Source organism: Montipora foliosa, chromosome 9, assembly GCF_036669935.1.
Source record: "Montipora foliosa isolate CH-2021 chromosome 9, ASM3666993v2, whole genome shotgun sequence".
NCBI classification, from domain to species: domain Eukaryota; kingdom Metazoa; phylum Cnidaria; class Anthozoa; order Scleractinia; family Acroporidae; genus Montipora; species Montipora foliosa.
In genome coordinates this window covers 15,575,446-15,596,756 of record NC_090877.1, presented here as the reverse complement: position 1 = coordinate 15,596,756, position 21,311 = coordinate 15,575,446, and the positions used below count along the sequence as shown (strand labels likewise).

At 40.5% G+C, this 21,311-nt stretch overlaps 2 protein-coding genes across 2 annotated transcripts in view; both read right to left on the bottom strand.

The window, feature by feature from the left end:
* LOC137970516 (histone-arginine methyltransferase METTL23-like) overlaps nt 1-466 on the bottom strand; it is a 4,023-nt gene extending 3,557 nt beyond the window's left edge. Inside the window, exons 1-2 of the mRNA XM_068817036.1 lie at nt 338-466; nt 121-225 (exon numbers count right to left, since the gene is read on the bottom strand). Of these exons, the coding sequence (XP_068673137.1) occupies nt 121-225; nt 338-409 (177 nt within the window). The 5' untranslated portion in view covers nt 410-466. The remainder of the gene's footprint in view (nt 1-120; nt 226-337) is intronic.
* Nucleotides 467-5,857: 5,391 nt separating this feature from the next.
* LOC137969678 (F-box and WD repeat domain containing protein 10B-like) lies at nt 5,858-20,560 on the bottom strand. The gene is made up of 12 exons (XM_068816010.1): nt 19,892-20,560; nt 16,680-17,347; nt 15,279-15,511; nt 14,096-14,296; nt 13,297-13,341; nt 12,832-12,908; nt 11,104-11,171; nt 10,251-10,331; nt 8,738-8,880; nt 7,930-7,990; nt 7,750-7,847; nt 5,858-7,524 (listed from the first exon to the last, which is right to left on the bottom strand). The coding sequence occupies exons 1-12, from the start codon at nt 20,475-20,477 to the stop codon at nt 6,597-6,599; spliced, it is 3,189 nt and encodes a 1,062-aa protein (XP_068672111.1). The 5' UTR covers nt 20,478-20,560; the 3' UTR covers nt 5,858-6,596.
* Nucleotides 20,561-21,311: the final 751 nt, after the last annotated feature.

Here is a 21,311-nt window from a genome sequence, read left to right as displayed (position 1 = left end):
GTCAATGGGTTAATGGACGAGACATGATTCTAATAGTCAAAGCCTTCAGATGTCTGGTGAATATAGTATTAAAGGGAGGCCCTAACGAGGGAATATTAATATTCCAAAGGAAAACCCCACCTCGATTATTTGCTTTCCTTTTACATGTTCTTTGTTTTTCCATATGAACTGTGCAAGGACAGGCGCCGCTGGCCATGTGAACATTCCATACTGAGGGTCCACGATCTGAAAACGCAGAAGGATTTAACGGAAGTGAAAGATCGGGGATGTGCAATATTTATCCCATCAGATCCCTTCTTAATAGGAGTAGAAAACATTAAACACTTTCGAACTATACCTCTGGTATTCGCACGTTTATTCCACTCCTACCAGAATCGTCTTGGAAGGAAAACTCCCTTTGAACGTGCATAAAACTCTCCTTCCTTGGAATATATTTGATCAGGCGATGCTGAAAATTGCTAGGCGTTACTTTGTCATTGAGGAAGACTTGGTAACTAGTCACCAAGCTTTGACTTATTAAGTCGGGAGAATAAACGTAGTCATACACCAAGCACTTACCTTGTGTTGCGTGTTGAGTGTTGTCTTTCCCGAAAGTGTGTTTAAAAATTTCGTGTTCTTGTTGTCCTTGTTGTGAGTTTGTGGTTCTGTAACTGGTTTACATTTGCGTTAATTTAACGTTTGCGTTGCCTGTTGTTTCTTCGTCTGACGTCTTGCTTGTTTTGTGTCGTGTTCGTCTTGTAAGTTGTATCAGTTGTATGTTGGTAACACTAATCTCATTAGTTTATCTGACGCACTTATGTGCGAATGATTCGTATTTTCTCAGTACTCACAACAGCCTCTCGATGTCGGTTGTCTTTACTCATATGACACCAAGCTGTTGGTGAGTGATTTGAACCGTTGACCAGAAGAGGAGTCAGCTGTTGTCTTATTTAATAGCTACTTTGGTTGATGATGACAAGTAGATCTGAAACCAACTTACATCACAATTATCACTATAAAATTAAAACTAAATTACTATCATTTCAAATCCTTTGAAACTCGTGAATTGCGAAGACCCTCAAACTACAGGTGCCTTCAAAGACTTTTCCTGAACCTGTAGTTGTAGCGAATGCGAACCATTATCCATACATTTGAACCATGCGGTTGATCCACAGACGGGATCAAAAAACGGGCCGTTGTGTTAATTTTCGCCGTGATAACTTTTTCTTATGCTAACCTTCAACCTGAGTATATTCTTAAAATTAGCCCTTAGGAGGGGCAAAGTCGTCCCAGTTTTAGAGCTGTGATCTGCTTCTTGTGTCTGCCTACATGGCGTCCAAGCTCATTGTTTGTAAAATGCAATCATTCATGGTCACATTTATAAGGATTTCTGTGGGAATCATGGTAATTGATTCGTGGAGGAAAAAGTCAGTGGCAAAAATCCTGAATTAAAAAGCCTAACTTTATTGTCAATGTGTAACTTACGCTATTTAAGAGAATTTTTCTTATTTCCCGGTCGCAATTCGATGTTGGACTAGCATCCCATCAAGGGGGGAGTATAAATACTCCTAGTCGCTTCATGCTACTGAAACCGGAGACAAGCGCCGGCCTGATGATCCTTCTGGCTCTTAAGCAGAGACTTTTTTTCTTTTAATTCGACGTCCAACCGAGTCAGTCTCGGCCGCAACGATACCACGTGCATCGGTCTTCGTGCCAAAATCCTAAACCGCTATCTTTTTCATCTATATCAGTCGGGCGAACTCTTCGCACCGTTGAGTCAATTGTTTTTCACGTCTCGATTGCCTCACAAAATACGTTTGACGAGAAAGTTCGCAGCTCGACTGACATTGAAGGAAGTGCTAACGACATACCGTAAATTCGTTCCGTTCATGGGTTTAAGGACGGAGCCTACCATTAATATTGCGCATACGTTCTGCGCGTCTCAAGATACTAAGGTTTCCCATTGGTGGTGCTTACTTATACAGGAGTATTTTTGCGCGGTTTAAAACTATGCGGAGAAAGTAGAACTTAGCAAGTGCTCTTGATATCCAAAAAAGAAAACTGGGTGTAACCTCGCATTTTTCAGAGATAATTGAGCTTCAGTTTGGAAAAGAACACCATACATTGCTTTGTACTTTAAAGCTTTTTACAAATATTGTTGATTAACAGGAGCTCATCAAGATGAGCTCCTGTGATTAATTATCTTTGAAAAATGCGTGGTTACCCCCAATTTTCTTTTTGGATTTGAATAACACTTGTTAAGATCTGCTTTTCCCGCATAGTCAGTAAACCGCGTAAAAATACCTTTGAATTGGTAGGTACCTTGCTTAATGATACCATACACGCGCGCCTTTTGCAATAAACCAGTTCGGGGTTTCAAGAAACGAATCTACGCGTTGGGATAAAAACAAGCGCCTAGGTCCCAAAGCGAGACCTGGTACATTTCCATTCAAATGGAAATGAATTGCGTATTGTTATGCAAATCAAACTCATTTCCCTTTCAGAAGTTGAGCACCAAGACTCACTTCGAAACCGAGACAAACAGCAACTGGGAAATGGCCCATTAATGAAAACGCACAGTTAGAAATGGAAACTGTCGCCTGAAACGCATAAGGGAGGCCATGAATGACAGATACGACGTTTCAGCTAGTTCATGATGCGCGTGTGCTAATCAAAGAGTATAAATGCCGCCAGCGGCGGATCAGGCAGCTTCACACAAGATAAACACACTAAATAGAATACATCAAGGTGGCAGAAAACCAGAATGTGTTGCTTCCCTTCTCGTTTTTCCTTGGTTAATGAGATAGTGGCATCCATCATCAGAAGGCTACTGCCTCCATATGCATGCAGTAGACATGTCAGAACCATAATATTGCAAAAAACTGTTCTAGATTTGTGGTTAAGACCTCTCATTTCATTGTGTCGATATGAAACGCAGCCTACAACGCATCCTTACTGCGTTTATGGTCTCTTGAGGGCATGAAATAATCCTAAATGCCGTTGCAAGTTTGCACTTGCTCACCATCGCGCAGAATGCCGCGACACATCCGGGACTTAATTCCACAGTCAGAGCGAAAATTCAAATTCGATCTGGTTGCTCGATAGCTAAACAATAAAGAAAATGACCACAAAAAGGCCGAAGACGCACGTTTTTAGAGATTGCCTGCTTCGTACTTGTGTTTCGTGGTGGTTATCATACGGCTTTTGTAGATGAGATATTGATGGATTAAATGAGACAATTTTCAAGATCTTACGAATCGCGAATTTAGTCGTTTTTCTCCTCTGAATTTGGTCTATTTTAGGGAAAATACTGTAAGAGGAAAAATTTGGAGCTGGACTTTTCTCCCTTTTAAGTGTCCCTTTATAACGGTTATCATATGGCTTTGAATATTTGTTGTTCAAGGAAGTTTCATGCCAAGTTTTAACGGAAAATGATGGTTACAAGCGGTCGTTCTATTCAACTTTCGAACTCCACAGCTGACCTTCTTGCCTTCCTGCTCTTCGGAAACAAGAAGAACAATAGAAAGGACGCATCCCTTTTACCCGACTACAAGTAGCACAAAGTAAAATACATTTTTCAACTTATCAAGTGAAGCTATGATCCTCGCAATTATGAACGCAATTTTTGCAATTGAGTAAATAAGCCTGACAAATTCAGGACTTCAACGGGGTTTGAAGCCGTGACCTCGCGATACCGGTGCGACGCCCTAACCAACTGAGCTATGAAGCCACTGACGTTGAGAGCTGGTCATTTGTGGATTCCAATGTTCCCGTGAGGAATGAATCAACGATGAAATGATATATGAAATGGATCATATATGAACTGCGGATATGAAATCAAGTGAAGCTTGAGTTCCTCACGGGAACATTGGAATCCACAAATGACCAGCTCCCAACGTCAATGGCTTCACAGCTCAGTTGGTTAGAGCGTCGGACCGGTATCGCGAGGTCACGGGTTCAAACCCCGTTGAAGTCCTGAATTTTTCAGGCTTCTTTACGCAATTGCAAAAATTGCGTTCATACCTGCGAGGATCATAGCTTCACTTGATTTAATATCCGCAGTTCATATATGATCCATTTCATATATCATTTCATTTTCAACTTAGTAGTCAAGTTAAGTCGGGATAGTGAAGAAGACGAACACTCCCTGTTAGTACCAAGGTGGCTCAAACCAGTTTCAACACTTTCAAGAGACCTTGTTATTAGAAGGATTGACACTACAACACTTTATCACGTAACAGCAATGTTATGGTACCATGTGAAACATCAATTATTGCTAAACAAGATGCAGTCATTTTTGTGACGTAACAAGTTACCATGACAACAACAAAGCCTTGCAAAAACACCGTATATTTTGGCTTCAGTTGCTCATATCTGAAAAACGAACTCGGTGACCCCAATTTATTATGGCACAGAAGTGATCAGCAGGCCAAGATAAAACTCTCTGCAAAGTTAAAAAAAAAGCTGTGAAACGGATTCAGAGCTACCTTTAATTCTCAATTATTAAGGTGGCTCTGAATTCGCTCCACAAATTTTTTTTCAACTTGGCAGAAAGTTTCATTCTGGTATGCTTATTACATTTCAAGAATAAAAAATGGGGGTCACCGAGTTCGTTTTTGAGAAATGAGCAGCTAAACCCGAAATGTTGGGTGTCTTTGCAGGGCTTTCCTGTTGCCACGGTAACTTTTTAAGTCACAAAAATGACCGAATCTTTTTCAGCAACAACTGGTGTTTGATATGGTACCATAACATTGCTGTTAAGTGTAAAGTGATGTAGTGTCAATCCTTCTAATAAGAACGTTTCTTTAATAATAATAATAAATAATTTATTTCTATAGCGCATTTTCCTAATGCCCAAATGCGCTTTACAGTGCCAAATAAATTATAATCCATACACTAAAAAATAATAATAATAAATATAAAAAATCCTAAGAATATATTATACATTAAAAAAAATAATAATAATAAAAAATATAAAAAAATCCAAGAATCGATGAAATCAAAATTGTAAAAATGAAAGTCTAAAAATATGCTTGTCGAAAAAGATAGGTCTTAAGCTTAGCTTTAAAGATGGAGACAGATGCGCTGCTCTTAATCTCAAATGGAAGCGAGTTCCAGAGATAAGGCGCACACACTGAAAAAGCCCTCAACTCGATCGATTTAAGCGGAAGCATTGAGCAAATAAAATGATTGCTGTATTCAGTGAAGCCATGTTTATTTTTTTGCAATCCTTGCGCGCGCTGCATTGCGTTAGCAAGAGCGCGCGCGAAAATTGTGTTTGGCTACCTTGTACCCAATTTTTATTGAATACTAAATTGCGATTCGATCACGAAAACTGAAAGCGAACTGTTTCGAAATAGGTGCCTATATGTATTGTAAATCAATCGCAAACTCAAAAATGCTGTTCCTTGAAAAACTGGAGTTTCTTTTTTGTTATTATTTTTTCAAACACGTCCAGTAATTTTTTTTTACAACAGAGCGCTTGTCACATGTGTAGGTGAATAAGGTTTATGTCCAACGTCCTTTTAAGCCCTGTGAAAGTGTTCCTTCCAAGGACGGTGAGGTCTACTTGTGACACTGGCTCAGGAACACTTCCGCTTCCTTAATTTCCTACCATTAAAACATTTTTGAAAGATCGTGTTTTATGACCTTTTATCGTTTGAAGACACGCTTCTTAAACATATTAATCGTTACCCTTTCCTTTGGCATCACGAGCCTGCAGCGCAATCATAAGCGCAAGAAAATTATCCATTTTTTTGCTACGGGACCATGGCGTGCAAAAGATGGGAGCTGAAGGCAGAGGCTCTTCAGACTCTTAAGGAACAAACGGAATGGCTTCTTGCTTAAGACAAAAAAAAATCACTCTAACAAGTGAGGTAAACCAGATTTATTGATGTTATTGGAATTAGGCACAGATTGTGTGTTGAGACATTTAACTAATCAATCTCCTCTGCTCTGAAAGCACCACAACGATTCGGAACGGCCATCCGTAAATAGCGTCTTTTTTACTTATTGATAAGATCGCGAAGAGGTAACTTGCATTTCTCCGAACATGTCTTGTACGAGGAAGTGAAGGGTGTTGGCCACAGTCCCATGTGTGTGAAGCGTAGGCGCTCATTCAACTTGGTGAATTTGAGGTAAGTTTCTTTATTACGCACTTTTATAAATAAAGGGCAAAATTACTGAGCGCTGATTGGCTAAGACAGAGGGCATTTTTTCTTAATCGAGGGCAGTTTTGGTAGGGCTTGATTACCTGTCAATGATTGGTTAATCCGTTGCATAGCAACGTATAAATTTTGCCCTTTATTGATAAACAAGTAATCACACGAGGCCGAGTACTATTAAGGATTAATTGCACTTGTGTTTTGGAAATTTTCCAATATACATATCAGTGTATCAGTGACAAGTACGAAATTGCACATGTACTCTGTGAAGTAAATTTGCTTCAGTAGAGAAACCTATTTCCTTGCAGCCACTTGAAACAATTCTCTTAAATTTCATTTCAGCCTGATATTGCGCAACTAGTCTTGCAACGCCTCTGACCTGCCCTGCCATTAGCAAGAAAGCTTTCCTTTTATTTCAGCGAACATAGCATACAACCACAGCATGGTGATGTGTCATCGAACGCAAGGAATACAAGACTTCGGTCGACAGCTTGATGCGTTCCTATGCGTCACTTGCTGTTCTGTCCTGTTACCCAAAGATCCCTGGATCAGCTGTTTCTCAATATCTAACTGACTGCTGTAAGTCTTCAAGTGCAAAGATGATAGGCTTTTAACCGGATCGAAGGAAATGGACTCTTTGTTAGAAAACACTTGCGCGCTTTGAGGCCGCATCTTCGCGATTTTTTCCCGCGCTTGCTCAGGAGTGACCATGATCTTATTTTCGGGCGCTTTCAACGGCTCAGCCACAGAAGTTGTCCATCCGCGCTTCCCTGGTGGCAGAACCTGGGTGCGGTATGCAGGTGCAGACCGGCTGCGTGTTATAACCTGCGATCTCCTGTTTTCTATGAGTGAGGGCGATTTAGGATGAGAGCGCGTAAGTTTAGTAATTATCATACTAGTTCTCAGGTCTCCATCAACCTCAGTCGGAATAACGTCATTGCCTGTTAACTCTCTTGATCTGCGGAAAGTTGCGGCTGGCGACGACCTGGGACGGAATTTCTGCTTCTGCACCTCGTGCGCTTGCAAAATCCTTTGCACGTGCGCATTCACACTGCTTAAGGTGCTTTCGTTGTGTTTGATTCGTGGAGGAGCGCTTGCAATTCGTTTCTGTGAACTGCCTGGTGGAGCAAGACATGTTATGTTCAGGTCAAATGTTGGCGTCTTAGAGCACGAAGGAGGCCTCGAAGGCAGACTGTCCCGCGTGTCGGCACGCATCAATTTGTGCGCACGAACATGGGAGCGCGCGAGTCTTCTTGGCGGGGTTTTACCGTAAATGTCAAGGTTTCGTAGTCCTTCAGGTCGCTCAGGTTGCAAGGTGTAGTCCCACTGCACAGACTCAAAGTTGAATATCAAAAGGTTGCTTAGTGTGTTGACAATCATCCTGAAATAATATCAATAATAAATGAAGCAAAATGAACATTGTCACGTGACAATTGTCCCTGCTAGGATTAAAATTGTCTGAATAGTGGATTCTCGAAATTATAGTGAATGAACTTCCTATTACTAATTCTAATGCTAAACACAGCCAGTACTGTATGGGGCAAAGGCTCTGATACCAAGAAAATTCCTGTCACTAATAAGCAGTACACAACCTTATTCAACTGACCTATCTCCTGAAGCTCTGATCGTGTTGATGGCATCATTTTTACTATTCCCGCGGATAATTCGCAGACAGTCACCATTTAACAGGTTCCAAACGCGCAACTGGATAAAAGTAAAAGGAGCATCGTGTAAATAAGTTGGCAGTAAGAAGCGCAACAGTGAATTTTATAAAAGGTAAACAAACCTTCCCGTCTGCAGAGCCCGTTACCACTCGGCAGTATAAGAACTCCAGACAGAGAACTTCCCTGAAAGTAATAAGCAATGGGGAACATGAGATAAAATACCATCTCTTTTGCAATTAAAAAAGAACTGGTAAACGCACAAAACTTGTAACGTCACGTTAGCCAAGAGGCGCGTTCTTAGTATTCGTTTTAAATTTCCGGGTTAGGTATCGAATGGAGAGACAACGCTGACTCCCAAAACAAACTAAGGAAATCTGGGTACATCATTCAGGGGTTGACCTGACGTTCAGGAATATCAGAACGATTGATAGTTTCCTTTTCGTTGGTCCATCTTGAACATCAGGACTGGTCTATGTTTTATTTATTTTTACTTTTTTGCGTCAACGTGTTGGACCCGAGAGGCCGGAACAAGCGAAAATGGTTATTCTTTGACCAAACGGTATTCCCAGTTCAGATTTTCATCTCTCCTTTCAAGTAACCGAACTTCTGACAAGTAAGGTTTAGTTCCGTTTCCAAAAAAGTACGCTAAATCTCAGTGGTAAGACGATTTGTATATTGGACGTGGACGCCGCGAAAAGTCCCAACAATAAACATTTTGCGAACTCAGTTCGCACAAGAGTCCCAACAGACCAATCTTCATTCCCTGGGTCCAGGATAATTTTATACGCGAGGGCTCGGAAGACAAATTGGACATGTGAATGTTTGCCTAGCGCGTGCGCACCACAAAGATTTCATCGTCCAATAGCTAAGGCTTGTCGCATTTCAAAAAAAAATCCCACACTCAACGTTAACAAAGATGTTTTAACTTACTTAGGATGTCTAAACGCTTGCAGGCATTTCTTGTGTTTTCCTATCGCACTCCACGCCATGGCGTAACAATCCAAGCTGCCTGTTACGATGTGATAGTCGTCAAATTTTACACTCGTGATCGCTCCATGATGACCGTCAAGGGACTGCAAACAACACAAATTATGCAAAGTTAGTTAGTAAAAGCATATGGCCGAAAATGGGCAGCGTGAGTTGGCACTCGAAGTGAAACAAGCAATGGTCTGTTTTTACGTCACTAATTATATAAAGGCCCGCAACACAAAAACAATAATTCTTAAGACTGAAAGAAATAAATGTATGTTTGAAGTGCTGGTTATACACGAAAGCGAGAAGTCGGTGATGCTCGAACTTATCTGGACAATTCAAGCAAATGCCTCTTATAGAAATTTGGTTTTATCAACGGAGTTGATAATGTAAATGGACCACCGTACAGAGATTCTAAAAGCTGATGTTTCGAGCGTTAGCCCTTCGTCAGAGCGAATCGAGGAATTATGGGTTACGTGTAGTTTTTATAGTAGAGTAGGAGCTACGCTATTGGTGGTAACATGGCAGCGTGAAAAGTAGGAATATATTAGTTAAATGAAAAGCGTTCGTTAATACCGTGAGGATTAAGGGTGCCGATTTGGAAGATGAATTTTTGTTCTAGATTCTTGCGGCTTTCCGTCGTACCTAGATGTAGGGAAAGGCCGCAGATAGCCATGTGTTTTTTGGAGTAGTTAGGGAGATTAAAATGACGAGCGACTGGCTTAGATGCATCTTTGTCATTCTTCTCAACATCGCGAAGGTGTTCGCGGAATCGGTCACCTAGTCGTCTACCTGTCTCGCCAATGTATAATTTATTACACAACGTACAGGTTATGCAATATAACCTGTCTCTTATAGACACCCGAATAATTCAGGTGGCTTCAAATATACGTTTATTTCATTCATCGACACTGAGTGACTTCATAGCTCAGTTGGTAAAGCAATGCACCGGCGTCACAGAGGTCATGGGTTCGAATTCAGGGATCCGTTTCTCGAAGGTCCCGAAACTTTACGGGGCATTTTCGGGTCTCACAATTCCCTTTGTATCTCAAGAACGGAGAGGATTTAAATCGTCAAACTTCACAGTAATTTTTCTTTTTGTTACTTTGAAAACATGTCAAAGGATCGGGTTTCCAAAACAAGCGGTTGCCAGTTTCATAAATGGCTTTTCGGGCCCGAAAAGATATCGGGACTTTCGAGAAACAGGCCACAGGAGTGGAATTTTTGAGACATAAAACAGTAAATCCTCTTCACTTCAAATCCTTTCGATCCAATCCAGTTCGAGGGAAATTTACACTGTGCAACGTGAACGAGGTGGCTTAATAGCAAAATTCTTCAGGTAGCAGAAAATTTTATTTAAAGAAATGTTTTCTGCAGTAGTCCTTCTGAACTTCTCATAACTTCATTTTCTCCCTAAAACGGCTAATTTCATTCTCAAAGTTTTTCAAAAGTTATCTTGCATGATTAATACCTTTAGAAGAGATGCTTGTTCAATGTCCCAGACTTTAACTTTCCCTCCTTCACATCCACTCACAACAAGTGCATCTGATACCTTAAATAGCAAACAAAAAAGTCGACTCAGTTGGCAGTAAACAAACGTGGCTTTTTTTTGGTACAAGTAAAGGTAATTTCTAACCAAAAGCCCATATTGACCTTCTCTCGGGCAGTGCAGTTTCAATTTTTTATCCGCACGCGCACAACAACCGGAAATCAAATTTGTATAAGTAATCGCATGGCGCCGAGTAAAATTAAGGATTAGTATCACGCGTGTTTTCAGAAGTTGCTGAAATTGCCCAAGTTGTGCATCAATGGTAAAATGTTCTGTGACCATTTTTGTCGAGCTGCAAGATGCCTGCTACGCCGGGCGCCATGAAAGAGTGATTTCGGAACTGGGACCAAATTATTCCAACTTGCTCAAGTCGTTGTTAGTGGTTTTTAATACAGTCCTGTTACCGTCACAGTGTCTCTGTTGCATAAGATTTCATAAACATTCTTTATTTTATGAAAAACTCATTTTGGAAAGTATACCTTGTACAAATTGCTTATTTCTACAAGGTGATTTAAAGGCTTGTTGGATCGCGAATTTTAACTTTACAATTCAAATAAAACAAAAGCACTCAATAGTGACCCGATCGGAACGAAGAAACCAGTTGGCTATTGACAAAGCGAGGTAAAGGCAAATTCGCTCGAGAACCGAGGACCTCTCCTGTTGGAGATTATAGCATCCACATGCAAATCAAGCATTCTAACAACTGGGCCAGACCGCCTCCATTTTAAAAAGAGCTGCAAGAGCAGATAAAAGGTAATAAAAAAATTGCACTTACATGAACTGTTTGTACCACGTGCCTATGACGAAATGTCCGCCGGCACTTGCCTGTAGTAAAATTCCACACTGAAAACAATTATGGTTTGTTTTTTATTAGCAAACACACAAACTAATTTGGTGTCAATTTGAAAAAGGCCCGGTAGGTAAGTTAACTAGACCTACGTAATCATTGAGATCAGGGGCCCGTTTCTCGAAAGTCCCGAAAACTTTTCGGGCCCGAAAAGCCATCTGTGAAATTGCCAACCGCTTGTTTTGGAAAGCCGATCTTTTAACATGTTTTTAAGGTAACAAAAAGAAAAATGACTGTGAAGTTTGACGAATTAAATCCTCTCCATTCTTCAGATACAAGGGGATTGTGACACCCGAAAATGGCCCGTAAAGTTAAGGGACTTTCGAGAAACGGGCCCCAGGGCCGTAGCACGGTAGCAGGCCCGGAAAAACTGAGGGGGCACAAAGATTTTAGCAACTTGTATTTTGAAAGTTGGGGGTTTGGGGTTCGGAGGACGCATTGTAGGTGTGTAAGCCCGTTCTTTGTAGGGGGAGGGACTGGAGGCATTGGTGTGACCCCCATCCCCCCCCCCCCCCCGCCCTTCCAATGAAGATATTTGAAAACGAAACACCAGAAAGTGTATTTTCCAGCACTTTGGGCCTTTAAATTTCAAGGGAATGGTTGCTTGGCTGATTTTTTCTATCCCCAAGTAGAGATAGCTGGGAACCAACTGCTTCAATAGACTCAACAGCAGCATCATCCTTAGGGAAAAAAGTGGAGGGGCGCCCCCCCCCCCCCCCCCGGCCCCTCCCCTTGCTACGGCCCTGGAGATTGCTTAGACTTCAGACGCTGATTTAGTCTCAGTACTTGTACGTTCTTCCAATTATTACGTCTAAGCAACGACTTTAACGATAAAGAAGTGCTTAAGGTATGGTTTGCTTTCTTGAATTGATTATTTCCACGTTCAGCATACCAAGTTTTATAGGAAAATTCTTATAATGACAGAGTATATCCTGCTGCTGGATTGTGTCCCTTGGATTGCCTTCCTTTCTTTGTAGTGAAATTAGCCCTATACCTTTGCCTCCTCTTTTAACATGACAAAAGAACCTGTGACCGGTGGCTCAGTTGGTTGAGCATCGGGCTGCCATGCGGGAGGTCGTGAGTTCGACTCCGGCCGGACCAACACTCAGGGTCTTAAAATAATTGAGGAGAAAGTGCTGCCTTTGTAATTACACCCGCAAATGGTTAGACTTTCAAGTCTTCTCGGATAAGGACCCGTCTCACAACCCTGCAATGTTCATAAACTCTGTGGGACGTTAAAGATCCCACACACTAGTCGGAAAGAGTAGGGCATGTAGTTCCCGGTGTTGTGGTCTGGTCTTTCCTTCAGCAATGTGGTCGGCTTGGCGTAATCTTCTGAATGGACTCCTGACCGATGAGACCACATAACAGCAAAACAGACAGTAGTCAAATTGAAGGAGTCCAAGTGCTGAAACTGGCAAAAGTTGCCTCGCCCGAAAAGCCTGCACAAGGTGCGAATGCGAGCGGAAAAAAAGCTTTTCCAAAGCTCGCGCGCTTCAAACCCCTCTGAGTGCACCCATTAATGTCTGTCATGTAGCATGAACTGAAGAAACTACAACAAGGGCTAATTTGATTGCAAACCAAGAGGATAAAAGCGCTATTTCGAAATGCGTGCCCCGAACTACAGCAACTAGCGACGCATTTGGGTATTTATACCTTTTACACTCTTGTCTCTCGAGCCAGAAGCCAAAGTGTTTCCGTGCAGCGAGATGCAAAGTACAGTACCTCTGTGTCTATAGGAAATAAAAGGAAATGTAAGATAACTATAAAATTAACTAACATCAGTAACAATATCTTCGATCAAAGTTTACTTAATTTATTAGTATTTTCTATCTCGTTAAATCAGAAGGTAGAAGGAGCAATCAGATTTTCCTCGAGCATTCCCAAGTCGCCAACGACAAAACGATACATTTCTTCAATGTTAAAAATTTACATATTTTTCGCTTTGACCGTTCTTAATGATAACGGTATTCAATGTACGTTTATCTTTTAACGCATTTTCGTCTAACATGTACACTACATTATGTCCGTTCTTTCCCGTCCTCGAAGGGTTAGCTTCGAGTCGCGCTGACCATGCAAGGCATCACCACAAGAGTAATTTGCAGATACACATTGACCTACCCTCTAAATATACACTTGCAATTGCCTCTTCCTATGTCCCAGCATCTGTCGAAAGGACAAAGAGCCGATTGAAAGAGAGAGAAAAGGAAGAGAATGGTGAAAGGTCATGAGAAACGAGGCAAAAAGTCGGGGTACAAGAGACACGAGACAAAAACGGAAAAGAAAGAGAGAGAGAAGAAAGAGCCAAAAAACAAGAGAGGGAAGGAAGCAGAAGAGGAATGCACAATTCTATAACTTTCTTTATTTCTCCCATTCTTAAGGCGCTGTTACACATTGTGCAAGTTTCGTGCAACTCCATAATAAATATGGTGAGAGAAATTGCACGAAACATTGCCCAATGTAACATACCTTGCAACGGCCAAAAACGTTGCGAGACGAAGCCGCGGAAAGTAACATTTGGTTCCACTTTCCGTAACGGTTCGCGCAACGTTGCAACGAATTTTTCAACATAACATTGGTCCTGCAACTTGCGTCGCAATGGTTTGCAGCACCAGCCAATGAAAATGTTCCTTTAACCTCGTGTAATCATCGAAAACGAGACAAGTCGCACGAAACGTTGCCAAGTGTAACACATGTCAAGCAAGTTCTTTCGCCATGTGAGATTTTTTGACGCAACCAATTGCGAAACAAGATACTTGCAAGAAACATTATCGAGTGTAACAGCGCCTTAAAGAAAGCTGTTGTCGCCACTTGGCTGTTTTTTAACACTCTGACATGCCTAGCATTACAATAAACCCTTTTCACGAAGCCTTTCAAATACCCTTGACATGTACAGTTGAAGTTTCCAAATGTAACGTACCGTATTGAGGTGTCATATCCACCACTAAGCACGATTCCTCTCTTCTCTGATACATAAACGCAGCGGACAGATCCAGCATGTCCCTGGATTATCCTCTCGCACTTCCCTGTGGATGCATCCATAAGTCTCACTCGTCTGTCAAAAGACCCAGATACCACCAGTCGTCCTCCACTGAAGTTTGCGCATCGATTTGGATCCTCCCTTTCACGAAAAAATGTTAGGATACCATCAATATTAGACAAGACAAGACAAGAAGCCGACCAAAGTGGAAGGCAACCCGAAAGCTTCTTTTTCTTTAGCTTCTGCCGTAACTTGGGGTGGGCATTACTCCAATCCCGTTGCATGCACAACTTGTCACCAGTAACATCGTTACCCGGGGGGGATGGGGGGGGGGGTACTCCCTTATAAGGGCTTAATGGGGACGTGCGGCCAGCCAGGGTATGTTTTTCGGAATTTTTGTCTTGAACAGGGTATCGAATTTATCATTTTTTGTCTTAATCAGGTATCGATTATCAATTTTTGTCTTAAACTGGGTTAAATGTCTTAAACAGGGTATCAAAAAATGGGAATTCTGTCATAAAATGGGTAGGAAAATCAGCGATATTTGTCTTAAACAGGGTCAGGGTATGAGAGGCCGCACCGCACCTCCCCAACCAGGGATACATCGAGTACCCCCCCCCCCCCCGGGCATCGGTACTCATTTTACCCATCACGAATGGATGGAAAGCTGAACAGACAAACAGACAGACAGACAGACAGCCTTTATTTTAGCACGACGATAATAAAAGCTCAGAAAGCTATGCAGCTTATGGGGTCGTGAATGGACTTTGGAGTGCACCAGCTGGGATTCGAACTCGGAGCGCTGAGATGCAGTCCGCGAGCAATATCCACCACGCTATGTGCGCTCCAGACATCAATATTGAAGCGAGCACATTTTCCATTGGTTTGTGGTTAAAAGTTAAGGTATTGGGGTGAGTGAGGGAAAAACGCACTTCTCTCAACCACTACCAATAACAGGACAAACACATGCGCATTGTTGATGAGATGATTCTCGGTTTCACAGATATTCCTTCCTTCCTACGAATGGTGTCAGCCTGTCAGGGCATAAATTAACCCACAAGTCAAACGTTAACTGCTGAAATTGAAGGCATTACTACAATGACATAAATCACACTCCACTTACATGTCTTGAAGCACCAGTACATTGTAAGCTCCACAATAAATGTTTCTTTCTTCCATTTCCACCTCCTTGGTTGCAATACCTTCATAACATTCTTTCAAGTGATCTCCTTGTAAGTCCTTCTGATATTTTCTGTCTCGATTTTGAGCTTTTTTGGCGTCTTCACCGAGTCCCAGAGGAACACACACAGTTACAAATTTTGCATATCTTGGATTCATGCCCTTAGCTGATGCTCCCTAAATTAAATCCAAATGTTATTGTTAAAAGTCTTTTTGTATCATTGACACAGTCAAATAGGCCATTTCCGAGTTCACGTCTGCCTCCTCTTCAAAGCAAGTCTAGGTGCGAAGTTTTTCATATGTAAATTGGAACAAATTACCATGATGATGACAAAAACTTCACACTTAGACTTGCATTGAAGAGAAGGCAGACATGATATTAGTTACAATAGAGTACCGATATTGGTCAGACTCCGGGATTCCTGCTTTTCAATGAACATAACGAAAACCGTATCATCAGATTGGTTATTCCTTTCCTGCTCACAACTGACAACAATTATCATGGCAATGGTAGACTCTGAAAATTATTATTGTTGAGCTTTCAACTAAATACCAGACGAGTATATGTTTGGTTTTCACTAGGCTGTGAGTAGTCTCCCAACTCTGAATGAAAGATTACTCTCACTGGCTTTTCTTTCATGTGCACCAGACTAGGTTGTTGGTATTATGGAGTGGGTTACCTTGAAATCTGTAGAGAATGGGTCATACGACAGGCTGTCACACAACAATCCATGCAGATTCCACGACGGAGTTGGCAGAAAAAGGCTTGGATTGAGGATGGTTTGCCTTCTCACCGTGAGCTTATCATAGAAGTAATTGTATAACATTGCTTCACATAATTTTGGTGGAAATTTGTTGAAAAATTAAAAACACAAAACAAAACTTATTTAACCCTTTAAGCCCCGAGGGGTTCCCCATTGACGAGTAAAATCGTCTGGCATTAGACAGAGTAAAATCTATAAGTGCCATTTGGCACTATCGGGGCTGAAAGGGTTAAGACATGTAGCTCTTTAAGTGAATGTGTTGTTATTAATAGATTTGTCAACCTGTTTTGTAGCTGGGGCAGAGGATGAATCCCTATAGCGTGTTTGGATATCTTGGCATGATATGTTGAGAAATGCTCTGGACTGAAATTATATGTTGGTGCAGTGACAGGAATTTGGAAATCGCTTCCCTTTTCAATTAACACTTATAAGATGCAATATATGGCTTTTGAGAAAAAGAAAGGTTTCCCTCAATGAAATAGTACAATAGCAATAAAACTAAACTGTACAAGATTATGGAATGACACAATAAATTAAATTGAATTGAGTAAAAGAAAAAACTAACTTAACATAATAACAACCTGCATGAGCATAATCTCCTCAGTCATTAGTTGGTGAACCAAATAATCTTGTTTAACTTCCTCTGCAAGAACTCTCCAATGTTTGCTCAGACACAGGCAGTTTGTTAAGCTGTTCTTGTCTAACATTCCTAAGATTCGTTTGGACAAGTGCACAGGTAAACACCGCAAGAAGTCTTTGTACTTTTCAGAACCTAAACCATCCAACATATGGGAGTCATCATCAACTCCGGATTGAGCCACATTCTCATCAGCATCTTCACCCGACATGTAGTCCTCACTAAAGTATTCCCGTTCAAAATCTGTCATTTCATTGGGACTCTTTCGCAGAGATTGTCTGGAGGGTGGAATTGAACGGGTCTGACATGGAGATATTGGACTACCAACAAAGCCTGCAGAGACTTGTGAACTAATGTCAGCACAGTCTGTTCCTCTTTGAGACTGTGATATTGATGTGCTCGACCCTTCACGGGTCTTTTGTTGGCTTAATTCAATATCATCACTACACAAGGAGAGAATGTCTGAAGCAGTGTCAGTATCCTGAATACCAGAGGTTTCTGTGTGACTTGCTGGTGACCTTATCAGCAAAGACTTGTTGCTTCCTGTTTCTGCAGTATTTTGGACAGTGTTTCCAGCCATATGACTCCACAGGGACATGTACTCATCATCATCTACAGGAAAAGAAACACAAAAACCTCCTCAGGCCCATATGTTTTGCATGCCTATAATTATCTAAATAATAAAAAAAAATATGCAATTATGAACCTTTTGTCCCTTTTTTTCTTTCTTTTCAATGTTCAGCTTACATAAAATAAATTAACCTTCATTATACTGATAATAGAAATAAGATAAAGGTTAAGTCTGCTACGAGCCTAGAAGGCCCATCAGGCCGGAGCTTATCTCCGGTTTCTGTAGCATGAAGCGACTAGGAGTATTTCTACTCCCACCTTGATGGGATATGCCAGTCCATTGCAGGGTTACCCCCAGCATTAAATTTGCCGGTACCCATTTATACACCTGGGTGGAGAGAGGCACCATGAGAGTAAAGTGCCACGCCTAAGAACACAACACAATGTCCCTGGCCAGGACCCGAACCCGGACCACAGTCTCGATCCATAGTTGAGCGCACTAACGATGAGCCCACTGCGCCTCCAATAGAAATAAGAATTATTAGTAATTGTCTTCCTCCCTCATCAAGCAAACATCAGTATAAAGATAAACAACAGACATTGCCTATCATGACAGAAAATCAGCATATGAAGTGTTTGCTACTTTGCCTTACCTCAGGTAATAAGTAAAGTTTAAGTAACATTTCAATCAGATGGGAACCAGTTATTTTGATCAAATTATACCAAATTATATCATCCTTTTCCCTTCCTTTGGCTTCCACTGAGGCACTGCCATATCATTCAAGAACAGAATTCCCCTTGTAGTCAGTACCAGTCAATTCATTATTTTAAACATGGTACACCTCTTGTACATCTCTTGTAAACTCTTAATCTAATATACCCTGCATTTTGCATGCAATAATCACCCCTCCTTGGGTTACTACACCAGTCATGCAACTCTTTGTTTTGCCTCCCTGGGATCAAAAATACAACCATCCTAGTCTCCCACACCAGCAATGAGGAATTTGATTGTTATGAGGAAGGGGTGGGAAAGGTAAACCTCATAGTTGATGTCTCAGAAGCCTTCAATCATTCGTCCCAGGTTGACTGAAAAGAGGCTTGCAATAGCTTTGCCCATGATTTTAAGGCATTTAAAATATGGAAGGTGTAGACTGCAGGTTGCAGGTGGTAACTTAGGGTTGCAGATCATTGTTTGATCATAGCTAAAACAACCCAAACCTTTACTAATGCAAACATTATGCGTAAATGCTATACTTTAGATAGTGTTAATAAGCCTAAGGTTAGCATTTTTGGAAAGGTATGGGTCGTTTCATTTCTGGTAAAACAATGACCTGCAAACCCCCACTTTACACCCTCTGTTTAAAATGTTTGAATGTATAACTTAAATTTCTGAATAATTTTGTCAAGTGTTCATAATAATAATAATAATAATAATAATAATAATAATAATAATAATTTTAATTATTAAAACTTCACAATAATTACTTACAAGATTAAGAAGGCTAAAAGAAATTGAATATTTACATAATTATTACATTCAATTATTTAAATTTTTCAATAAATAGTATTCTCATTAAAAAAAAAAAAACAATTCGATAAACCACAAAAAACTATATTAATATTTAACAATTATTCGCCGAAGGCGAAGTGATTATCGGTGAATATTCACCGAGACAAAGTCGAGGTGACTATTCACCGATAATCACTGAGCCTGAAGCGAATAATTGTTTTAGTATAAATACACAGGTGATTATTTCAAAAAAGAGAAAAAAAAAAACATTTCAACACGAAATCATCTTCACTTACAGTGGCAAAACGACTACTGGCAGCCATTTTGTCCATCGAGGTGATTATCGGCTGATAATCCGAGATAGCGAGCCAATGAGAGCGCGGGATTTTGTATAATCACCTGTGTGTTAAAATATAATAATAATAATAATAATAATAATAATAATAATAATGTCCATAATGTTCGCTTAGTAAAATATATTCTATATACAAGGCTAAAAGTTAAAAAACGAAAACGTTTGGTTTGAATATTTTAATTTTTTTTTAACTTTTAGCCTTGTATATAGAATATAATAATAATAATAATAATAATATAATAATAATAATAATAATAAATCATAATAACAATAATAATTATTATTATTAATTATTATTATCATCATTATTATTATCACCAACATCATCACATGTTATCAGATTCTCCACAGGCAACTCCCAAACACTTGTATTTACAGGATTTCCTTTTCCAGTGGCAGTTCACAAACCCCTGATCCATGTATTTAATAATAATTATTATTTATCCTAGATCCACCCCTGTAAATCACTATTCATTGGATAGTGCAATTGGTTCCACTGTGCTTTATCCAATGGATGACGTTATCCATCGTTTGGACTGAACGATAAAAACATATACACGAAATCGGAATTTTTTTTAGACTACCAGTCATACCAAAGGATATTTTAAAATCCTGTCTGGCGTAACCAGACTTCATTGTAGATTGTTTTATTTCACTTCTTTGGCCGAGGAACCAAACACATTCCTTATCTCTATTGTCGAAGCGATAAAAATACACAAACCTCTATCGATTAAACCATCTTCAACTGCTCTTTGCTTTCTTCGCTCTCTTTCACACAAAGCTCTGGTCCTTGTTGCTACTATGTGTAGGAGATGTGTATCGCACAACTGCATCAAACCCAACATATAATTCGCCTTGGTCCAATACGTACTCACAGAAAACCATTCCAAATAATTTTCCACAGTATCCAATAATTCGGTTTCATTCAAAGCGTGGTTCGTTGGTGGGCTTACGGTATCCACAATCAAACTTGGTTTGCTCCTCGATCGCATGTAAGTGAAGTCTTTATACTGGAAAGATTGTAACAGAGAAGTCACATATTCCGCCAAATCCTTGGAATCAAAACGTTGAACAAGACCCAAAAGATACTTCCTTTTAACGGGCTCCCCGCTGCGACAAAACCATGCTTTAGTTTGATTCAATTTGACTCCTAAACAGCAATTCTCACAAATTCCGCAAGACTTCACCGGGCTGTTCACGCAACGGAGTTGAGGAGCGCGACTGATACTTAATTGGTAAAGGCTAGAACTTCTTTCTGGCTGACGCATTCTTGGCTTCGAGAATATTTCTATGAGGAAAACAAGCATTAATCGATCAAACGGAATTCTGGATTTGGTAATTATCGATAAAAGGTTAAGTTTTGTGTTAACTGCTCTTTTGTTCGTTTCAACTGTTTCGGTCGCTGACTTGGTAACCTAGCAACTGATGGCGTGAAGACGCTCCTGTGACTCATCATGCAATCTTTCCTCCTCAATGTTGAGGAGGAAAGATTGCGTGACGAGTCACAAGAATGTCTGCGCAGGAGGCTACTTCTGACCGGCCAGACGACAAACTCTACGACGCCTTCAAATTAACACACTTTGAGGATGATATACACTCCTCCAGAAAAATGCGAGGGATTATCATGCAAGTTTTCCATTTTCTTTGCAACTGACGGGCATTGCTGGCCAGTAAGCATCCTAAACTATTTCCTCTTCCTTGAAAACCACATACTATCAAAAAAAAAATTATCAGTACAGTAAAAGGACGTAGAAAAACAATCCACTAAAGAAACACTTTTTCCATAAAAGTCACATCTTCGTGAATATGCTCTTGCGACTTCTAGGAACAAATAGGGATGAAACTCCAGAAGAAAAAATACTTTCCAATTAACTCATTTCCACCGATCCCGATTCAGGAAGGAAACCGACCCAAAATTGCAAAGCCGCAAATAATCACCCTCTTTCATTTATAGACACTCGTTTAATAACGATCTCTTTTTTGTTCATGGCAAAACCCATGTAAAATCCAAACGTTTTCTTCAAGTTTCAAATCAATGTGACTTTTCGCCTTGACAGACCGGTAAAAGATTTTGTTGCTCAATTAGCCCTTTTTTGTGTAATTAGGACACTAAGCCAACTATGTACGTTCAATTCCCCGGC

Excerpts from the sequence above, each read along its gene's own strand:
- LOC137969678 (XM_068816010.1), bottom strand. The coding sequence starts at position 20,477 with ATGCTTGTTTTCCTCATAGAAATATTCTCGAAGCCAAGAATGCGTCAG. Across the intron at positions 17,348-19,891 it reads AGATGGTTTAATCGATAGAG|ATGATGATGAGTACATGTCC; the intron begins GTTTGTGTATTT and ends CTTTTCCTGTAG. Across the intron at positions 11,172-12,831 it reads GAGAGACAAGAGTGTAAAAG|TGTGGAATTTTACTACAGGC; the intron begins GTATAAATACCC and ends AATTGTTTTCAG.